Source organism: Phoca vitulina, unplaced genomic scaffold (genome assembly GCF_004348235.1).
Source record: "Phoca vitulina isolate PV1807 unplaced genomic scaffold, GSC_HSeal_1.0 scaffold74, whole genome shotgun sequence".
NCBI classification, from domain to species: Eukaryota; Metazoa; Chordata; class Mammalia; order Carnivora; family Phocidae; genus Phoca; species Phoca vitulina.
This window is the reverse complement of record NW_022589777.1, coordinates 6,276,387-6,298,484: the sequence shown is the minus strand read 5'-3', so window position 1 is coordinate 6,298,484 and position 22,098 is coordinate 6,276,387. Positions and strand designations below refer to the sequence as shown.

At 45.6% G+C, this 22,098-nt stretch overlaps 1 protein-coding gene across 4 annotated transcripts in view; it reads left to right on the top strand.

Annotated features, from left to right (window-relative positions):
- Positions 1-22,098, top strand: part of ME3 (malic enzyme 3) — a 197,069-nt gene that overhangs the window by 69,386 nt on the left and 105,585 nt on the right. For all 4 annotated transcript variants that reach the window (XM_032393613.1, XM_032393612.1, XM_032393614.1 and 1 more), the window contains 2 exons: positions 14,059-14,192; positions 17,095-17,244. In XM_032393613.1, the coding sequence (XP_032249504.1) occupies positions 14,059-14,192; positions 17,095-17,244 (284 nt within the window). The remainder of the gene's footprint in view (positions 1-14,058; positions 14,193-17,094; positions 17,245-22,098) is intronic.

The window sequence follows — 22,098 nt, the reverse complement described above, 5'->3', positions numbered from 1 at the left end:
CCTTGCCTGCCACCAACTGATCACCCAAACTGCTGTATTTAATATAACAATCGCTGGCATTTAGTTAGTGAGTCCTTACTAAGTGTCAGACACCCTGCTGCACATGACGCATGTTATGAAATAGGTACTGTTACCATCCGTTTTACAGAGGAGGAACCTGAAACCTGAAAAGTTAGGTAAGGTACCTAGGCCATGCCCCTCGGAAGGGTCAGAGCTGGGATTCAAACCGGCAGTCTGATAATCACTCTCCTGTGCTACAGTGTTTCTCAAATGTTAAAGCTACGCTTGCAGTTAAAAGTACACTTTACATCACAGGCCAGCACCCACAGATGCACATTACACATGTGCCCACACACTCACACAGGCAACTATGTAAACAGTGGGCAAAACAGTGCCTACCCTTACTACTACTACTAATGCAACCTGATATTTTCTATTCAAGTCTTTATCATCTTTTTTTTAAAAGTAGGCTCCACGCCCAATGTGGAGCCCAGCATGGGGCTTGAACTCACGACCCTGAGATCATGACCTGAGCTGAGATCAAGAATTGGATGCTTAACCAACTGGGCCACCCAGGCGCCCCTAACATCTTTTAAAATGGTGGTTACTCCCTACTAAATTGATTTCACAGCCAGAGTTTGGCTGAGTTTGACAAACATTGCTCTATTTCGTTCTTCTGGGGAGCAGAATTCATTTCTGTTCCCAGGCCTTGTCATTCCCCCCACCTTTGGGGAGAATATATTGAGTGTTGCTACATGTGTCCCACTTTTCTCTCTCAAGAAGGCATTAAAGGTAAAAGGGATGAGGCCAGCCAGGAAACACTCACTTCAGTAGACGGATCAAACCTCGCCTTTAATGGGGCTGATGAAGGTTAGTGCAGAACGTGCAAAACCACAGCACAGAACACAGTGCAAAGCAGTGTGAGCAAAATAGCAATCGCTAGTGTGGCACCCAGGCCTGGGTGTCTAGTCCAGCTCTACAGCTTATTAACTGCATCACGTTGGGCACATGTGTTACTTCATATGGTACTGTGGAAGGAGAAAATTGAAATGGTGTGTTGGTTCATTCAACACCTACCACGAGCCTGTCCCTTAGTAGGCACCAAGAAATAGTACTACTATCTTTATTCATTTAAGTTATAATATATAGACTAACTTACAAATTGAATATTCCAGACTATTCCATAATGACCCAGTCAGTCATTCAATGATGTATGGAGTCAGCCAGCTATTAGTAGCTCATTTAAAGAAGACTTTAAATATTGATTTCACTTAGCACAGGATGTAGGTCTTAGAAGAGGCCGGTAGCTCAATGTCAGTAAATATGGCCTTAGACACAGAGTTGTTTATTTCGAGCCATCTACAGGTCTTCCTTCAGAGTAGACCGGGTCGCTCTAGACCAGCCATGCCACCTGTGCAGGAATCCCCCCCGTCCAGAAGCCATCGGTGGGAAAGAGCTATTTGATTACGTACATGTTGTCCCTAAACATGCGGATCCCAGAGCTAATAATGTTTATGAAGCGAGAACTTTTTTAGAAGACTTTCAAGTTCATTAAGTGCAAAAAATGAGATTCTATCTCATGGGGGAATAAAGCACCAGTTCAGTGCTGATTATAGAAACGAAGCGCTGTGAAACAAACAGAAACAAGCCATGTGAGCTTGAGGTTCTACACTTCCTTTACCTTTCTTTTAATATAAATCTGATTTTAAAATGGAAATACAGTTCAGATAGCATTCCTGGTACTGGAGCTTTTAACTTTCAATCCAGTCCCTTTTGAGCTTCTCTCATTAATTTTAGATTTGCATCAAGTCCTTATTACTAATTAAAATTTATCGGGCACTTTCTCTTAAATTCCAGGATTAAATACCCTGGAATTTGGGGGCCCTAACTGTGAGTACTGAGGAAGATGAATATAGTGGATTGAGGATAGAGATTAGAGAGGGAAGAATAAACAGGAGGGGAAATTCTAAGGACACTCTAGGCTGCTGTGCCTCTCAGGAGCATGCCATTCATGCATCCTTGCTTTCTTTGCCACACTCGGCATCTAGTAAGGACCCAGTCACAGCTCTGTTGACTGAGTGCCTCAGATGTGCCGGCCATTAGCTGGGCACACTATGCAGGGGGTTTCAATTGGTTCTAACGACAATCTTGTGAAATTATATTATCTTCATTCCACAAATGAGGAAACTAAGGATCAGAGAGGTTAAGATAGTTGTCCAGGATCACACAGCTGGTGGGGGCAGAGCCACAGTTTGAATCCAGGGCCAGTGACTTCAAAGCCTCATCTCCCTCCTCCTTTGTGGCCTCTCATGGGCCAATCTGTACTTGAACTCCAGCAAAAATACCACTAGTGCTATTTTGCTGAGCACCCCAGCCTGCCAGGCACTAAACTAGTCTGCATAATTCCAAATTAATTCCCAAATACAAAGGGGTATAAAGGACACTGGTTTGAATGAAAAGATCACTAGACTGAAATTCCATGGAAGCGGAGGTCATATATATTTGGCCTCTCACTGTATATTAGGTGCCTATTATGTGGCTAATCCTCAAAACAAACTTATTAAATGAAAAGTTACTGAAAAAATTAATGAACCAACAATTTGAAATGGAATTCAAAGTTCAAGTCCCATTTCCACAACTTGCTAGGGCCTTGATTTTAGGCAAATCATTTAATTCCCTTAGCTTCAGTGTTACCATCTGCAAAACGGGCATAACACTTCCATAGCCTGCCTTATAGGGCAGTGGTTCCCAAACTTTACTGTACCTTGGAGCAACCCATGGACCTTTAGAAACTCCTCATCTAAGCTTCTGTCCCCAGAATTCTGACTTGATGGGATGGGATGTGATCTGGGCATTTAACAGCTCCCTAGGTGGTTCTAATGGGTAGCAATGTTTGGAACCACTGTCATACGGATATTCTTTTCCTTTTGGGGGCTTGTCAAACATAGCAAAGGAAATAAACCTGCTCTGTAAAACCTAAAGAGGCAGTTAAATAAAAACAGTTGTTATAAAGTCAGTCCAGAATGACTCCGGGCCTTGAACTCCTGCTTCCTGATGTCATGACAGAGAAGAAGGCTGGTTACACTGGTTTCCTGTGTGTCCCTAGGACAAAATGCCCTCCTTCCTGATCAGGTGATCAGGTGGCAAAGTTGAGGCAGAGGAGGAGGATTTGGTTGAAATCAGGGCTGGAACAGGTTAACAGTGACCTGCTGGACCATTGTCCTGTTGGATGAACTTGTCCTTGGGCAGTCTCACGTGCTGTTCTGGTACCCCCACCCACTCACCCACATGCACCGGGCATACGTGTACAATGCCTATTCAGAGACCCTCCCAAATGGGTCTGTTTGTTTGATTCTTCCTGGTCATAGTTCACTTTTTGACCCAGGCCTCTCAGGCTGGGCCTGTGTTGTGGAAGGAAGGAAACGATCCTCCCTTGCCCTCAGTAGCTCCCCTGTCTGTCACCTTCCTCTGCTGTTACCCTATGGGGGTCAGCTGAGTAAGAGGGCCACCAAGGTGCCAAGAACAATATTATTTAAATTTTAAATAATAGTCTCTTGGGAAGAAAGGGTCATGAGGCTTTCAAACCGCCACAGGGAGTTTGCCAAGAGAATGATTCATAAGCCTTCCAACTATCTACCTCTCTCCCCTCGTTCGCTTAGGACAAAATCCTAAAGTCGCCAATTATTTCAGGAGTGGGTTCTTCCATTTCTCTTGCATGTTGGTCCTTATCCAACAATTGTGCATTCACCAGTCTCCCGATGGCCAAACAACTGAAATAGCCACTATTCTCACATGCTTTTGAACAGTGTGTGTTAGCCACGTGCTCTCAGCGCGTCATTGACCCATCTGAGCCACAATCAATTTCCTCTTCCATACACCTGCCCTGTCTAGGACCAAATGACATGAGCCCTCTGAGACCATTTCAGAGATAATAAAGCAATAAAAACATGCAGGTCATGTTAGGCGGAAGGGGCACCCGGCTCATATAGTCATAATCCCTGTCCTCAAGGAAGTTACTGTCTTGAAGGGAAAAGAGACAAGAAAGGGAATAAATACCATCAAGGGTAATTGCTAAATTGCTTAGATTCCTGAACCCATAGGGATTTGAAACTGCAATAGTCATAGCATTTTTTTTTTTTAGCCTTTCTGCCACTTTTTTTGAATTTAGGAAATCTCAACATCCACATTCTCATTTGGCTCACACACCACCCAGCGAAGGCAGCAGACTGAGAGAGGTGCGGTAACCTCCCCAGGATCACACAGCCTGAAAATGGAGGAACCGAATGTAAAACTTTTGCCTGCAGTTCCCTTCCCATTCCCCCATACTGACTGTGTACTCACAGCACCTCCGTGTCCCAGTCCTTATCCCATGGAAGGAAAATGGGATTGTATTTCCCACCAGAACAAGAATTTCTCCGTACATCACAGATGGAAAGGTCACAGGCAGCCTCTGTGCATTTGCAGCCCACAGAACCAAAGCCCAGGCTTTGAGCTCCAAACTGGGTTAGGGTTAGTTCTGGGCACTAATGAGCTGTGTATCCTCCACTTTCGGGAATTTACATTTTGCACCTGATCACAGAAGTATGTCTGTGGGGGCGGGGGGGGGGGGGCCGGGGGGGGAGGCCATTTTTGGGTCTGCGTCTGCTAAGACTTCCCAGTGCATGATTTTCTAAGACCCCCAAATAGTCATCCCAGGAGTGTGCTCAGGGGCCCTCATAAACCTGGGGGGGAGGTTCAGTGAGAGAACAGCAACCTCCTCCGTAACCCCGCTTCCTACCTCCAGGAGTCCATGTCACCCTAACTCCTCAAAATCCAAACGGATGGAGTCATGAAGTACTATGCAAAAGGCGGAGGAAGTGCCTTTGGTCCTGCAGCAGCTCATCAGCCTTCACCGTACAGCTGGGGGGGCTGGTGGCGCACAGATGTCGCAGCTGTAGCTCCTCTCAGCTGACTGATGGAGGAAGTGGGTTATGGCAGAAGCAGTCCACTCCAAGCCTGATGTAATGGTGGTGGAACAGAGCGCCTTTACTGTTACACACGTGTCTGCTCCCCTTCCTTCCATCGTAATGTGGGTCGGAGGGAACCTGGCTGTGTGTGTGTCATGTGATCTCCAAGGCACGTGCACACCTGTTTGCCAATGGGCTGACTGGCCCAGGACTGAGACGGAGGATCACTCAGCAGTAGCTGCACTGTTAAGGTCACTGACTCTACTTGGAGAAGCAGAATACCTTCATCCCTACTCAAATAAAAGCCAATTTGATCAAAAACCTGTTTTTTTTTTTTTTTTTTTTTAAAGATTTTATTTATTTATTTTGAGAGAGAGAGAATGAGAGAGAGCACATGAGAGGGGGGAGGGGCAGAGGGAGAAGCAGACTCCCCGCCGAGCAGGGAGCCCGATGCGGGACTCGATCCTGGGACTCCAGGATCATGACCTGAGCCGAAGGCAGTTGCTTAACCAACTGAGCCACCCAGGCGCCCTCAAAAACCTGTTTAATCTGTGAACGCTCAGGAGCAGTTGGTCAGCTCAGAGGAAAGAGTGTGAACTCTGGGAACATATGGACCTGGGTTCTGCTCCTGGTTCTTCCATCAACTCGCTGTGTGACCTTGGGCAATTACCCCTCTGGCCTCAGTTTCTGAGTCCACACGTGGGGATAATAATCACTGGATTCTTAACCCAGGGTTGCTGTGAGGATTAGAGATGCCAAGTGTAAGGTGCCTATCTCGGTGCCTGACCCAGCCCAGTGGGTTCTCAATAGAGGTAATGGTTGCTGTTGTTATTGATGATGATATTATTGTGCTGCAGGCCTGTATGAGCTGCTTTGAAGCATCTGCTTCTTAGCACCCCCTCAGGGCTTACCTCCAGCATCTGCGAATGAACTCTCTAATGCCACCCCGCCCCGTGAACAAAATAGTCATGGTTATCAGGAGAACACCTAGCACTCATCATTGAGCACTTCCTCTGTGCCAAGGTCTGTGCTCAGCATTTCACGTGCATTGTTTCATTGAATCCCATAACATATGAAAGAGATCAGAGAAGTGGCTTGCCCAAGGCAGACGCCCAGAATCTCCATTATGTGTTAATCCACGTGACACCTCTGATAGACTTACGAGGGCAGTGAGCAGCTCCCATTTCCTTTAGGACTCCCCAGTGTCTAACATGGTCATCTTGGCACAAAGTAGGAGCTCATCGATGCTTGTGGAATGAATGAGAAGAGATTGTCCTGTATACAGCAAGGCTCTGGATGCAGAGGCACTAGGCAGATCACCAAGTGGGGCGGGGAGGCCTCCCCTCGGAAAAGCTGAGTCATAAGGAACCAGGCCCTGGGCAGCTTGGATCTCTGAACAGCAGGAGGCTGGGTCAGGGGCACAGCCTCATGTGGCTTGCTGCCTCTGAGCCCTGCCATTGGACGGTAGGGTCTGTTCAAAAGTCTCTCTGATGTCAGAAAGTTTTGTCTGGGGAACTTGGGCAATGCTGAGCCCATGGGCAGAGTTCAGCAGCTGGGCCAGAGATGATCATTCAGAGAAGATGATAAACTAGGGAAAGTCAGGGGTGACAGTTAAAAGATTCACACTGGTACAGCCTAGACACTGACCAATCAAAACAGTCCCAGGCCCTTAGTTATAGAATAGGGTCTGGAGACCATCCACTCTGCCCAACTCTAACCCCTTGGCCATTGGATCTTGGGGAGGTCCAAAGGTTCCCTGAGAGAAGCCAGAGCTGGTTGGGAGGTACACTTGGCTGAGGGAGTGATCAGAGCAGTGGCTCTGTAACAACTGAAACATTTCAATTGTTTCAGCATAACAGCTGTAGGTGCCTACTGGTATGTGCTGAATACCATAAGGTTGACCTATGACTAAAAGAGTTGGCCATTTTTCAAAAGCCACTTGTTCTATTTTGAGAGCTTTGTTAAAACTAGATAATATAGGGGCGCCTGGGTGGCTCAGTCATTAAGCATCTGCTTTCAGCTCAGGTCATGGTCCCAGGGTCCCGGGATGGGGCCCCACATCGGGCTCCCTGCTCCGTGGGAAGCCTGCTTCTCCCTCTCCCACTCCCCCTGCTTGTGTTCCCTCTCTCGCTGTGTCGCTTTGTCAAATAAATAAATAAAATCTTAAAAAAAAAAAAACCCTAGATAATATAATGCGTGACTTTTCTTTAACCAGGCACACAGAAACTATAATTTCTCAATGTGATAAGAATGAATAAGGGCCCCACTGCCAGCTCCTCCGTGTTGTACAAGCCCGACGTCTATGTTAGGGTTCCTGGTATACCTTATGGGAATTATGTGACTTTTTGACATACAGACCAAGAGTCTTGAGTATCAATTAGCAAAGCGTATTTCTTTTGTAGAGAAATATGAATTCTAATACGTCTCTCCCACAGGCTAGTGAATCATCTTGTGCCAATCCTATTTTGGAGGCCATGGTACCTGCAAAGTGCATTTCTGCTTTACAAACTTGTAAATCTGAAGTTGCCTTAACATTAGCTTCAGGATGAAAAGAAGCTTCTAGAAGTATTTTTTTTTAAGATCCATGAAATTACCAGTTGCTAAACAGTCATAATTTTTTCCTCAAATACAAAAGAAGTTGGTGGCAGTCAGCCAAAAGAAACACTTAGCCTGTAGAGAGAAGCGGGCTGTTATTAAACGCCACAGCAGTCATTACCGAAGATGATGTCATCATTCAGGGCCTGGGCCTCCCTGGGACCCCCAGGGCCAAGAAGAGACGATTCACAGTCTTTACCAAGCCAGCGAACAGTCACCTGCCTAATGGTGTTTGGTGAAAGTGCTCACTCTCCAGGGCAGGTAATTTCCTACGAAATGATCAAGGACCTCAGTGTTGCACCAGCTTGCAAAGCTGGTGGCCAGCACCGGGGTTTTATGACCTGGTGCCTTTGGGCTTTGATGAAGAAAAGGTTTGGAATTCTTTGTGTGAAGAGTACGTAGAGAATTCTCTGTGAGTCATACTTTCAAAGTGGAGCCTATCTTCGGGTAGATCTTTCTTTCAGTTCCAGGACTTCTTCTGAGAGGAGGGACAGCTTTTTAGGATTTTCATTAAGCTGAGGTGTCATTATTGCTTTTTAAAAACACTAGAGGAGCCCAGTATTCATAGTTCCAGAGATTCCTAAGTTACAAAACAAAACAAAACAACAACAAACAGAAAATTAGGAATAACTAAGGAGTCTAAACTTTAATTTGCTTCTTTTCTTTATTTTTCTCCCTTTCTATTCCTCCCTCACCACCCCCACCCCAACTCACATTTTCTGAGATCCATGTCACCAAGGTCCTGGCAGGGAAACACTGTAGCGGCAAGAATGCAGCCTGTGATCAAATCTTGGTTCTGTCACTTGCCTCTAGTCAAAGAAATCATCACAGGAAAATGATCCCACTAAATGGACTTACTGATTATAAGAGACACCCTGGTTAAAAAGCAATAAAATATGGGGAATAGCTCTGCAACTTCCAAAGCATGACAGAACCTCTTTTGCTTATTAGCCTTCTCATCTAGAAAGTGGAGGTTGTAAAACCTCCTCACAGCGTGGTTGTAAGGATACAGAAAGATTGAGTATTTATTAGAGTCCCTTTCTTGGAGCGGACGATCGCAACAACCCTAAGGTGTGGATGATCAACATACGGGCTTACGTCTCCCTGTCATTATTGAAGTCTCTATTGGAGAGCTTGTAGTAATTATAGTAGATGAGGTCTTTTTCAGCTGGCAGAGCAATGTGGGGAGCTCTGATGCTCCTTACCTTTTCAAGCTTTCCCTCCCGAAGGGGTCTGGGAGAAGCTAGACTGCCCTTCAAACAATCTAGGTCTGGATTATCACCCCCACAGCCTTCTGCACTTCAAGGAGGAACCTAGCGTTACCTGGGGCTCATTATGAATAGAGGGCTTAACCAGAGTTGCCCCAGGTATCTTCAGCCTTGGATACAATGAGGGTCATCTTAACCGTATTCATTAATTATTCCTTCCTTGTTGATGTCCTCCACCCGTGGCAGCCCCTCAGGGGCTCCCTACTGTCATCACTGCCAGGACCCTTCATGAGAAAGCCAGAGGGCTGAGGAAGCCAGGATCTTCGAGGTTGTGCTGCCTCAGTTCTACATAGAAAAGGTCTCCTTTACACCATGGGTGGCACCTTATCCTGTTGGGATAAAGGTGGAACAGCTGTGGTCCCCATGCCTCCCAGTGTCCCTTGGAGAACAGTCCCTGAATTCCTGCCAGCAGACACTCTCTCCATAGGGCTTAACAGGGCCAGGGAGCAGATTCCATGATGCCCCACTGATTCCCCGTCTCCCTGCCAGTGCCCAAACCAGGAGAGGCTTGTTTGTGAAAGATTCTGGTGAGAGAATGAAAAGACAAGCCACATACTCAGAGAAATATTTACAGAATACATGTGCAATACAAGACTTGTATCCATAACATGCAAAGAATTCTTGTAAGACAGATTTATGGAGTTATAATTCACCCATTTAAAGTGTACAACTCAATGGTTTGGGGATATAATATATTATTAATTTTTTAAAGTTGTGGGAAAGTAGAACAAAATGTGCCATCTTAACCATTTTTGAGTGTACAATTACGCACAATCAAGTGAGACGTGTACTCACAGTGTTGTGCAACTATTGCCATCATCATCCCAATACGTCATCATCCCAAACAGAAACTCTGTATCCATTAAGCAATAACTCACAATGCCCCTCTTGGCCCTTAGTGATCTCTAATCTACTTTCTATGGGTACCTGGCTGGCTCCGATGGTGGATCATGCGAGTCACAGTCTCAGGGTTGTGAGTTCGAACCCCACACTGGGTATAGAGATTACTAAAAAAAAAATAAAAATAAAAATCTCTACTTTCTGTCTTTATGAATTTGCCTATTTTAGGTATTTCATGTAAGTGGAGTCATGTATTTGTCCTTTCATATCTGGCTTATTTCACTTAGCATGATGTTTTCAAGGTTCATCCACGAAGTAGCATGTATCGGAACTTCATTCCTTTTTACGTTTGAAGAAATCTTCACTATACACGTATGCATCTTGTTGATCTGTTCATATGTTGGGTTGATTCCATCTTGAAGCTATTGTGAATAATGCTGCATTGGATGTTGATGTACAAGTGTCTGTTCAGGTCCTTGCTTTCAATTCCTTTGGGGATATACTTGGGTGTGGAATTGCTGGGGTCATATGGTAGTTCTAGGTTTAGCTTTTTGAGGGACTGCTAAACTATTTTTCCATAGAGGCTGCAAAACTTTCCGTTCCTACCAGCAGTGTATTTACTTTTACCACATCCTCATCAACACTTGTTATTTACTGTTGCTTTTATTCCAGCCATCCTAGTGGGTGTGAAATGGTACCTCACTGTAGTTTTGATTTGCATTTTCCTGCTGATTAATGATGCTGACATTTTTTTTTTTTCATGTGCTATTGGCTATTTATAAATCTTCTTTGGAGAAATGTACTTTCAAGTTATTTATTTGCCCATTTTTCAATTGGGTTCCTTTTTGTTGATTGTTCTGCTGTAGCAATTGTTTATAGATTCTAGGTATTAGATGCCTTATGCTATTTCCAAATATTTCTCCCATTCTGTAGGTTGTCTGTTCACTTTCTTTTTTTTTTAACTTATTTTTAAAGATATTTATTTATTTATTTACTTGTCAGAGAGAGAGCACAAGCAGGGGGAGTGGCAGGCAGAGGAAGAAGCAGGCTCCCCTCTGAGCAGGGAACCCGATGCGGGACTCGATCCCAGGACCCTGGGATCATGACCTGAGCCAAAGGCAGATGCTTAACCGACTGAGCCACCCAGGCACCCTTGTTCACTTTCTTAATAGTCCCCTTTTTGCATGAAAATTTTTAAATGAAGTCAATTTACCTAATTTTTCCTTTGTTACTAGCGCTTTTGGTATCACTCTAAGAATTCATTGCTAAATCCAAGGTCATGAAGACTTACCCCTGTGTTTTCTTCCAAGAGTTTTATGATTTTAGCTCTTATATTTTAGGTTACTGATCCATTTTTAGTTAATTTTTGTATTGGGTGTGAGGTAGGGGTCCAACTTTATTCTTTTGCATGTGGAAATGCAGTTGTCCCAGCACCAACTCTTTAAGAGACTGTTCTTTTCCCCATTGAATGGACTTGGTGTCCTTGTCAAAAATCAATTTGCCATAGATGTATGAGTTTACTTCTGAACTCTTGATTCTATTCTGTCAATCTATTTATCTGTCCTTATGCCAGTACCACACTATTTTGATTACTGCAGCTTTGTGTTATATTTCAGAATCTTCTTTTTAAAAATGGTTTTGGGGGCACCTGGGTGGCTCAGTTGTTAAGCGGCTGCCTTCGGCTCAGGTCTTGATCCCAGGGTCCTGGGATCGAGCCCCGCATCGGGCTCCCCGCTCAGCGGGAAGCCTGCTTCTCCCTCTCCCACTCCCCCTGCTTGTGTTCCCTCTCTCACTGTCTCTCTCTCTGCCAAATAAATAAATAAAATCTTTTAAAAAAATTTTAAAAAATAATAAAAATGGTTTTGGTTGTTCAGGGCCCCTTGCTATTACATGTGAATTTGAGGACCAACTTTTCTACTTCTACAGAAGAGACCATTTGAATTCTGATGCGGGTTGCATTGAAACTGTCAATCAAAGAATTCTTAAAACTCAACGATAAGAAAACAAAACAAAAAATGGGCAAAAAATTTGAACAGATACCTTACCAAAAGATATACAGATGGAAAATGAGCATATGAAAAAATCCTCAACATCAATATGCCAATAGGGAATTGCAAATTAAAACAATGATAGTATGACAGTGCCTAAAATTTAAAAAACTGACACTACCCAATGCTAGAGACGGTGTGGGGCAAGAGAAACTCAGTCGCTGCTGGTGAGAGTGCAAAACAGTGCAGACACTTTAGAAAACCATTTGGCAGTTTCTTTAAAAAGCTAAACATAGTTCTACCATATGATCTAGTAATTGCACTCCTACGTATTTACTCAACTAATTTGAAAACTCATGTCCACACAAAAACCTGCGCATGAATATTTATAGCAACTTTATTTATAGTCACCAAAAACTGGAAGCAACCAAGATGAATAGATAAATGGAGAAACAAACTACAGTACAGACTGTGGAATGTCACCCCATGATAAAAAGAAACGAGTTATCAGGGCACCCGGGTGGCTCAGTCAGGGAGTCTGCTTCTCCCTCTCCCTCTGCTCTTCCCCCCACACTGCTCATGTTCTCTCTCTCAAATAAATAAATAAAATCTATAAAAAACAAAAAAAGAAATGAGTTATAAAGCCACAAAAATGGATGGATGAACCTTACGTGCTTATGGTTAGAAGCTAGTCTGAAAAGGCTACATACTGTGTGATTTCAATTGTTTGACATTCTGGAAAAGGCAAAACTGTCCAGACAGTGAAAAAGAAAAAATCAGTAGTTGCCAGAGGTCCCGGGGAAGGAAGGGAGGGATTAATAGGTAAAGCACATGGGATATTTGGAGCAGTGAAACTATTTTGTATGATGCTGTAATGATGGATTCATGATATTATGCATTTGTCAAAACTCATAGAACTTTACAGTACAAGAATGGATCTTAATGTATCCAGATTTTCTCAAGTCATTTAATAGGCTGTTGGATGCCAGGCAGGAAGGCAGATTGTGACAGGAGAATGTAACTGTTTTATAAATGTATGATACAACCTCAGTGAAGGGGGTGGGAGGGAAAGTGCTGACCTAAGTAACTCAGGAAATAAGTGGAGTTTGTAAGACTGAAGGCAAGAGGAACAGCTCGTAAGCAGTATACTCCAATGTACTAAGTTGTTTCCCATTGTGGCGTAAATTAACGATTCTGTTACATGTATACTGGAATCCAGTAACTAAGTACATGGATGGCAGGTGGCGGGAGCTAAGTCTGTCACGGGTGGAGTGAGAATTTACAGATTAGTGAAGTGATGAGGCTAGAATGATCCATGTGGTAATGGATTAGAGACATTAGTATGAAGTTATGTTTACCTTAGTATAGATTCATTTCCTTGCTCTTTCAGCTGAGAGGGACTGGAAACAATAAAACCCCAGTAGTAAGTAGCACATGTATTAAGTAGGGCCCAGATCTTGGGTTCTCATACCATGCTTCAGAGAAGGAATCAGGCCTCATTGGGAAAAATGGCTGATTCTAGGACTGGGGCAGGCAATATACAAGGTGAGCCTGGAGCATCCTGTCCCAGAAAGTAAAAAGTAGATGGAAAGAAAGAAAAAGAAAGAAAGGAAGGAGGGAAGGAAGGAAGAAAGAAAGAAAGAAAGGAAGGAAGGAGGAAGGGAGGAAGGAAGGAAGGAAGGAAGAAAGAAAGAAAAGGAAGGAAGAGGAATGAAGGAAGGAAGAGAGAGAGAGAAAGAAAAAAGAAAGAGAGAGAGAGAGGGAGGGAGAGAGAGAAGGAAGGGAGGGAGGTGGAGGGGAGGGAGGTAGAAGGAGGGAAGTGGAGAGGCGGAGGGAGGAAGGAATTAAGAGAATATGTTAAAGGGATACAGGAGCCAACTGAAAGAGCTCCCAGTGGCCAAAGCTGAGTAACAAACAATTTGAGTAATAAAATAAAGAAAGGAGTATTGGCTTATAATCCAAAGTATAAAATAAATACCCATGAGTCCATTCTAATATAAATAAGTGATTGAATAAAAATACATGGGGGAGAAGAGACAAATCTCCCATGCGGAAGAGTTCCAAAAAAAGAAGTTACTTTACAGCAGAGATTCCTGACAAGCACGACCCAGCCCGGTATTCAAGGTCATGATCAAGGTTGATATCAACAGTGATAAATCATGTTGAGAGTATCGATCTTGATCTGATGTGATCAAAATGGCACTTCACCTCTGTGGTCTTCCTTCTAAAAACCCATAACCCCAGTAGAGTCATGAGAAAAAGGAGACCAATGCCAGTAGAAGGGTACTGTATGAAATACATGAGCGGTACTCCTCAAGACTGTCACGGTCATCAAAAACAAGGTCTGCTGACCAGACCTCTCTGTTCCTCAGTTTCACGCATATCCCTTCATGTGCGTGTGTTTCTTTCTTGTTCTCTCAGGGGATGGCCTTCACACTGGAAGAAAGGCTGCAGCTTGGAATCCACGGCCTGATCCCCCCCTGCTTCCTGAGCCAGGATGTCCAGCTCCTGCGGATCATGAGATACTACGAGCGGCAGCAGAGCGACCTGGACAAGTCAGTGCCTAGAGTCTGCTCTCTCCCCCCAAGCTCCGGGCTCAGGTGTTTCCTGTGGCACACGGGTTTTCTGGTACTCTCCAGTAGGAAAGGCTGAGAGCCCTGAGAGATCCCAGCCCTGGCCCCACCTTCCACAGGGTGGTGGTCTCCCTGAGCGATGGGGCTTGTTATGACAGAGGCACAGTCAGAACTGGGAAGGGAGACTGGCTTCCAACAGGTGCAATCTGGTTGGGCCTCTGGGAGATGGTGGTATCTGAGTCAGCCTGAGAAGCACTGATAAGGCTTCAGCAAACAGTGGTGGGGTTCATGGAAGGCATTTCGCTCAGCAGGAAGAAGGGGACCGAGTGGGACAAGTGTGTCGAGGAAGTGGTCCATGGCCCAGGTCCCTGGTATGAAGGGAATGTGGGGGGAGCAAAGCGGAAATGCACCCCAACACCTTGGAAAGGACCTAGGATGTCATATGTTAGAGGTTTATGGGAACCGTTAATAACCCTGCCGCCCCTCTGGGTTCTCCCAGGGGGGATATTCCATGAAGAGCCAACTGAAGGATCACAGGGTCAGCTTTGTCAGTTTCACTAAAGAAGGTAGTGAGCTCCCAGATCACATGGCTACGAATTGGTACAGCCAGGATTTGAACACAGTTCGCTCCAGAGTCTGCTTTTAACTGCTCTGCTCTGCCATAGCTGGAGGCATTGGAGCTTAATGGCTACAAAACTAGACTCTAGTGTCAGACTAAGTTCAAATCCTCATTCTACCACTTAATAGCAAAAATTACTTAGCCTCTCTAGGTCATTCCTCATTTGTACCATGAGTTTATCAGTGGCATCTAACTCATAGGGTTATGATGAGGCTTAAATGCATTAGTATTTTAACGTGCTCAGAACACTTACATAGTAACTGTAACTTATAACAGGAGGCACTATGCAAAAGCTTGTAAAATAAATATGGCACCTTGCTATGGGCTCCAGCAGAAATTTAGGGGGAGGATATGGGTTTCCCTACATATCTATAGAGCTTAATGGCCAAGACTTGGGGTCGTTGAAGGTGTGGCTGCCCCCTAGGGGTAGAGCTCAGCAGCATGTTAGGGTGATCCTGCACCCACCTTCCTGAGCTCCCCCCACAGTAGCCATTGCTTCTAAATGGTAGGGGATAAGGAAACCTCTGCCTATTCACCCCGCCCTCTATTCCTGAAGGGCTGAACACTATGGATATCACTCCCATTAACTCCAAGGCCATACTGCAGCCCAGGTCAAATGCTCTTTCCCTCTTGTTTATTCCACTCATACTAGGTCTAGTACCCTGAAGAGCAAACCAGAAAGTACACAATGAATTCAACCGACAACATTACACATGCTCTAACTTTGAACAACCTGAACTTTCCTCTTTTGTTAAATTTACAAAGAATTAAAGTCTAATGTGAAATCCCCTTTCCTTAAAATTAGAAGTCCCAAATCCTTACCTCTCCAGTTTTTTTTTTCAGCTAGGTAGACCTTACTTATATGCCAGGGAAGATGTGGCAGGCCCAGGGAGCAGGGGGGTCATGCCTGATTCTGGGAGCTCCAGAGAGCTAGCTCCCGATGCTCTGCTGACTACTCTGACCCACTCATTCCTAGAATCCCTTGTTTCAGCAGGTGCTCAGGGAAATGCTAAGGAGGCTCCCCAGCTTCTTTTGGATAAGGGTAATGGTACGCTGGTAAATGTTTACTAACTGGTTCTGGGACACCGAGGGAGCACTGATTTGTAGCATTTGCCCGTATACTCCCAACCATGACCGATTTCAGGTTACCATTCGACATCACTGAATGCAGAATTGGGAAGAGATGTGTACAAATGGCTACTGAGTAAGAGAATGCTCATGCTAGTAATGAGCTGAGACGCTGTCTGTTCTAAGCAGAAACCCTCCCTTCCTTCTGAACACTATTTTTAGTTCTGGACCAGTGCCTTTGGGGAGGAAGAAGAGACTGAGGCCCCAAGAAGTCATGTGACTTCCCCAAAGTGACAAAACTAGGAAACAACAGAGCTGGGATTCAAATCCAGGACCCTGGTGCCACACGCAGGGATCATTCCCCTACGGGAACAACTCTCCCACCCCATTCCATGCCAGGGCTCAAGTACCTCCATGCTCTCCTAAACTGTTATCCAGAAAGGGTGTCATATCAGTAGTCATCTACACCGTATCATGAATTTCAGACCCTGGGTTTTTTTTTCTCCCAGGTTTTTGCATTTTCAGGACTGTGAATGAAAGGCTCTTTTCCTGGCTTAGTGATATTAGGCTTCAGGGAATAATAGGTGAGAAAGAGATTTTTTTGGAGCATGCCAAGCAGTACTCAGCCACTTGTGAGCTGTGGTTGTGATAGGAACTGGCCCCTTGGGGTGGGAAAGCCCAGTTCATATACCACTGGTGTGTTCGGTATCTTCCTGGACCCTACTCCACCCCAGCGTGTTATGATTCTGTTGTCATTCATCAATGTCCACATAGTAATAACATAACTAGCCATCTGGCACCATGGTTGAGATTCTAGAGTCAGATTGCTTAGGTTCAAATCCTTACTCTGCTATGAGAGCTGGGTGAGTGATTTCATCTCTCTGTGCCTTAGCCTGCTTATCTCTAAAATAGCCAGCATTTTAGCACCTATCTCACAAGTCTCTGGGAGTTTTAAATGAGTTAATGTAAAATATTTAGAATTGTGCCTATGCCATGAGTAAGAGTAAGTACTAGAAGGCAGATGATATTCTCATTTCATAGAAAATGAGACCCATGCTGAGGAGAGATGGTGATTTGCCTATGAATGTGCCATTGTGAGCAGCTGAGTGGGAGCCCTGGGTCTGGGCATCAAGGGCCCTTAATGTTGCCACCTGTGGGGCTCCTGTGACCAGCTTGGTTCTTGTCTCCCTTCCCAAGGTACATCATTCTCATGACACTCCAGGACCGGAATGAGAAGCTGTTCTACCGAGTGCTGACGTCAGACGTGGAGAAATTCATGCCCATCGTGTACACTCCCACCGTGGGGCTAGCCTGTCAGCACTACGGCCTGACCTTCCGCAGGCCCCGGTGAGCCGTGCTGGGGCATGGGCTGGGGAGGGGCTGTCTCATAAAGGGGAACCAATTCTTTCCTCTGGCCTTGCTTAGTGGGACTCTGGAGGCTATGCCTGAGCCAAAGGCTCGACAAGACATGTGATTTTAAGCACTTGCTCAGGAAATTACCCCATGCACAGAGAAATGAGCTGAGAGAGTATCCAGCAAGGGGAGAGCGGAGCTCCTCCACCTCCGGATGATAAATGCCCAACATGTTGTTCAAAGCTGGCCTGAGAGGTATTTCAGATTGCTTTTCTCTCATTATCCACCTACCTCCCACCTCCTGCTTTTCTGGTCATCTCCACAGTGCCGACAGCTCTCTTGCCAATTCAGGCCAATGAATAATGGAGTGTTGGATACCAAAGACTGAATTCTTCTGCTGACTCAAAGAACCAGTATTCATTCCTTCATTGGGGCTTGACTCAGATTCCACTTAAAATGTCATTTTATTAGGCAAAAATTTGGCACTACATTTTCTTTCAGAGCCAAAGAATTCGGGGTCAGTTTTCTAAAAAGATTGCTTGTTTTTTTTTCCATGATGAGTTCAGAAGATATATTTTTAAAAATATATAAAAAAGGAAAAATGGGAGTATTTTCCAAAAATCCTCAGTGCAAGGTGCCTGGTAATTATCAATACGTATTTCTAATGCTGATGATAAAAAAAGTTGCTTGTGTTTATTATATGTTATGGGACATTGTTTTAGTCTGTGTTAGAACATGTAAAGATACAGTATACTGTGCAGAGATGTGTCATTTATGTTTCCATAGAATTTATAAATCTCCGTGTATAAATCATTTGCTATATGATGAAGATGGAATCATGGATCTCGAACATCTTTTGTTAATTTGGAAAAGCAGTCTTCCAGTGCTGAAGCCAGCATTTCAGCTGAGCCTTGCAGGCTGAGCCCAGAGACTGATGCCGGTTCCCCTCCTTCCTTTTCTGGCCCCACATCACCCTTGGCAGAGGGCAGTGTGTCAGATCTCATCTTCTGGGGGCCGGGGGTGTGCAGCTGTGGACACTGACACGGCCTCATAACTCAGAATAGCCATGCTCCTGCAGTCCTGTGGGGGGCGCTGCACTGGGGCCTGGGAGCAGTTCTGGTCTTCAACCTAGCTCTTTCAACAGGAAAGAGACTCCTTTTCTCTTACTCTCATTTGGAAACCAGTCCTGGCAGAGACCTTGGGAGCTGACAGTACCTTTCTGAAGGATGCAGGACCCTGTTTACCTCCCAGTTCCTACTCAGAAATGATCCTCCCAGGCCCTCCCTCCTGCCCAGTGCAGGTCAGCTCATTTCCCTCCTCTGAGGCTGTCCGCAGCCTCCAAGGCTTAAAGAAACAAGTCCAGTATTTTGACAAAAGCAAGCCTGTCACAGCCCAGCTCCTACTCAGAAATCCCATGCCCTAGCTAATGCTGATCTGTTCCCCATGCCCAAGGACGCCTGGCACTCTGGCCCTCCGCCCCTTCACACATGTGGTCCTCTCTGCCTCTCACATCTGTGTGCTCTCCTCTCGTCATTCTCTGTCCATCAGAGTGGAGGCTAGCCATAAAGTCACCCAAGACTAGGCTTCTTTGCCGTCCCTGATCCCCCCAGGCTGAACTGCTCACACCCCCCTCAGGCTCCCTTGCAATTCATCACATACTTCTAGTCCATAGTTACATTTTTTGTGCTTCATGTTTTTAATTATGTGTATACCAGCCTCCTCTACCAGAACGCAGATCTCTTGAGGGGCTGGAAACACGTCAGATCCATTTGTGTGGACTAGACCAGTACTTGGCAAGCACCTGACACTCTGATGAGAAAGTAGCATTGCATACTGACTAGGAAGAACTAGATCTTTGCCGTCGGCCCTGAGTTTTAGTCTCCTTGACCTTGGGCATGCTCCTTATCCTCTCTCAGCCTTAATTTCCACATTTATGAAATGCAGGGAATAGTACTACCTACTTCAAATATCATTGCGGGGTAAAATGTGAGGCATGGATAAGGGACCTGGCATAAATGTGAGTGTCGAATTGCCTTCAGTGACCATTACAGGAGGAAGGAAGAATTGCTAAATGTAGGGTCATATTATACATAGACGCTATTAAATTTTTAAAAAGAAAATCGAGTCATTGAACACTTAATGAACTCACACGTTCAACTATAGACACGATTTGGCTTTTCCAGAACCCGCTGTTTCCTGAAGTCCTTTAGCCGTAGCTCACTGCCTCTACCGGCTTGCAGCTGAGATCCAGTGGGAATGCAAGGCCATCCCACTCCCAGGCTGTGTGGGAGCCCTTCTCCATAGACTCCATGGACTAGATTGTAGATTCAGTTGTGGTTTCCACATGAACCAGTAATAGGGTCAGGATCCTGCATATACAGCAGGATTTGCCTCCAGAACCCACTCTAGAATCCAGGGAGCACACAAAACAGAACTTGAGTTCATGAACATCTATGGAGCAGCTACTACGTGCTGGGCATCATGAAATTCCTCCCAAAGAACAAAATATGGTTCTTGACCTCAAGCAAATCCCCAGCACAGTGAGGGGCCAGGCAATAATGATAAAAGTTAAAAAAAAATAAGAGATTTAATAGAGACAAAGAATTATAGGAGTACATGGGAGAGAGAAATTTATTTTCCCTCGGGGCAGTAGGAATGCTTCACAGAAGAGATGATATTTGAGCTGGTCCTGGAAGATTGACTAGAAATTCCATGGGTAAAGAAGGAGGAATGGCCATTCCAGGAAAGGGCTTGGTTTTGTAGGCTTTGTAGACACCTGTGTGGTGAGCTCACTTGGGTATCTCCCCATCTCCTGTGCCTGGGAAGGAACGTGAGGGGAGGGGAGGTAGGTTTTTACATCCATTGGCTTATAATGGATCCTCCCAGTGTCCTGTCAGGTTCATTTGGTAGCAGTATCTCCATTTCACAGATGGGGAAACTCCAGCCAGAGGAAAGGAACTTGTCCAAGATCATAGTTGAGCAACTGTGATGTTAGAATTCTGACCATGAGAATCAGGGAAAGCCACACCAAAGACGTGACATTTGAGCTGGGCCATAAAAGACGAAAGTGAAGAATGGAGGCAAAAGTATTTGTTGATCCAGGCACACCCACCTTTCCCCTTGCTAGAATGTAAGGCCTCTGGGACCTCGTCGTGGGTGAAATGGGAGAATAGAGAGACAGAAGAATTGGCCAGTGGCTCTGCCCAAAAAGAGGAAAGTGCTTGGTATCCTTCCCACCAGCCCAGGGGGTTGGAGTCATGGGGAGCCGTGTCATTTGGGTTCAGGCCCCATTGGCAGTTCTTCGATGGGTCAGCAATGGAGAGGGACGTGGTGGCCGAGTGGGGGGTTCATATAGGTGGAAACAGGGCCCTGCCACCAACTTAAGCCCAGAGAACCAGGTCAGCCCTGAGTGGGTACAGTCAGAGTAGTATAGAAGCTGGACACATAGTATGGAAAACAAGCATGCCATCATCCCAGCAGGAGACCTGCAGTTGACCCAGAGCAGGAGAAAAGGGTAATAATCATGATGCATAACTGTTTGCTGAAGGCCAGGTACAATCCTAAGATCTTTATATGTATGAGCTCATTTAATTATCGCAATCCCCCTAAGAGGTGGGTACTACTATCATCCCATTTGTAGATGGGAAAACTGAGGCACAGAGAAATGACTTGCCCAAAGTCACACAGCTCACCCCCAGCAAGGCCAGCACTCAAACCCATGCAGCATGAACCAGAATGTGGACAGGTACCACTGCACTCCACTGCCTGCTGTGGTCTGGGACTGGTCACATTTGGTGGGCATTTGGGGCTGGGTGCCCTTGCGGCTCCAGGAATGCTTGCTTGCCCGGAGCTCTTAAGGTGGGGATCACTAGATCCTGTTTCCTGAGCCTCTCTTGGGAGAGAATGATCCAGCCAGGTCCTGGGCCCCGGGCTGAGTGGGGCTGAGGCAGGCGTAGGCAGACTGAACTGTATTCTTGGATTCTTCCCTCACACTCCTGGTACAGACTTCCCGCAGGTTTTGCACAAACCCTCCTTCAGATGATTACCCAATTAAACTATTTGACATGTGACATTCTGAGCTGTTGCTCCAGGTTTCCATTTGGCTGCTTTCCAGGTGTTGATTCCACACCTGCCTTGCTCTTGAATGAATTGAGAGTTTGGGCTCCACCTCAGCCCTGAGCTTCCTCTGAGGCCTGGCTTGGAGTGGCTTTATGGATTAACATCTGAAAGGAGGACAGCCCCAAGGCCAAGAGGGAGAATGCTAGCTCCTTCTGGGTTTCTGAAATGATAAACACTCCTGCCAGGTTCCCAGGAACAATGGAGTCCTCTGTGAAAGGGCCTACCCCCCTCCAAACTAACTAATTAGGTCCAGCTGATGCTAAAATTAAACTCCCAGCGTGCCTGGGGCTCTGCATCACCTCACAACCTTGAGGGAGATGCTAGACTATCTCAGGGGCACCTGAATATCCCCGGGCAGACAAACACAGCAGAAGGTTCTGGGCTCTGTGGAGCCTCCCCCGCCCCTTCCTGCCTCTCCCTTGGCACACCCTCTGCATGTGCCTCCATGGGCCATCAACCCTGCATAGCCTGGCTTGAAGCAATGGCCTTGAATGTTGTTAACATGTGACTCAGAAGAGGAGCAATCCCCGAGTGAGGCCAGGCAGGAGTCCAAAATACAACTCAGCTAAGGAGGGGCTGCGGGGGTGTAGACTGCTGTCCAGTGAGAGGGAATACCCTCCCTTCCCCCAGGCACCTCCATCTTGACCAACCTGGTCAACCCTGGATCACAGGAACTGTCCACCTTGTGGGCATGTCGTAAAGGTCAAGTGAGCTAAATGTGTGTGAACG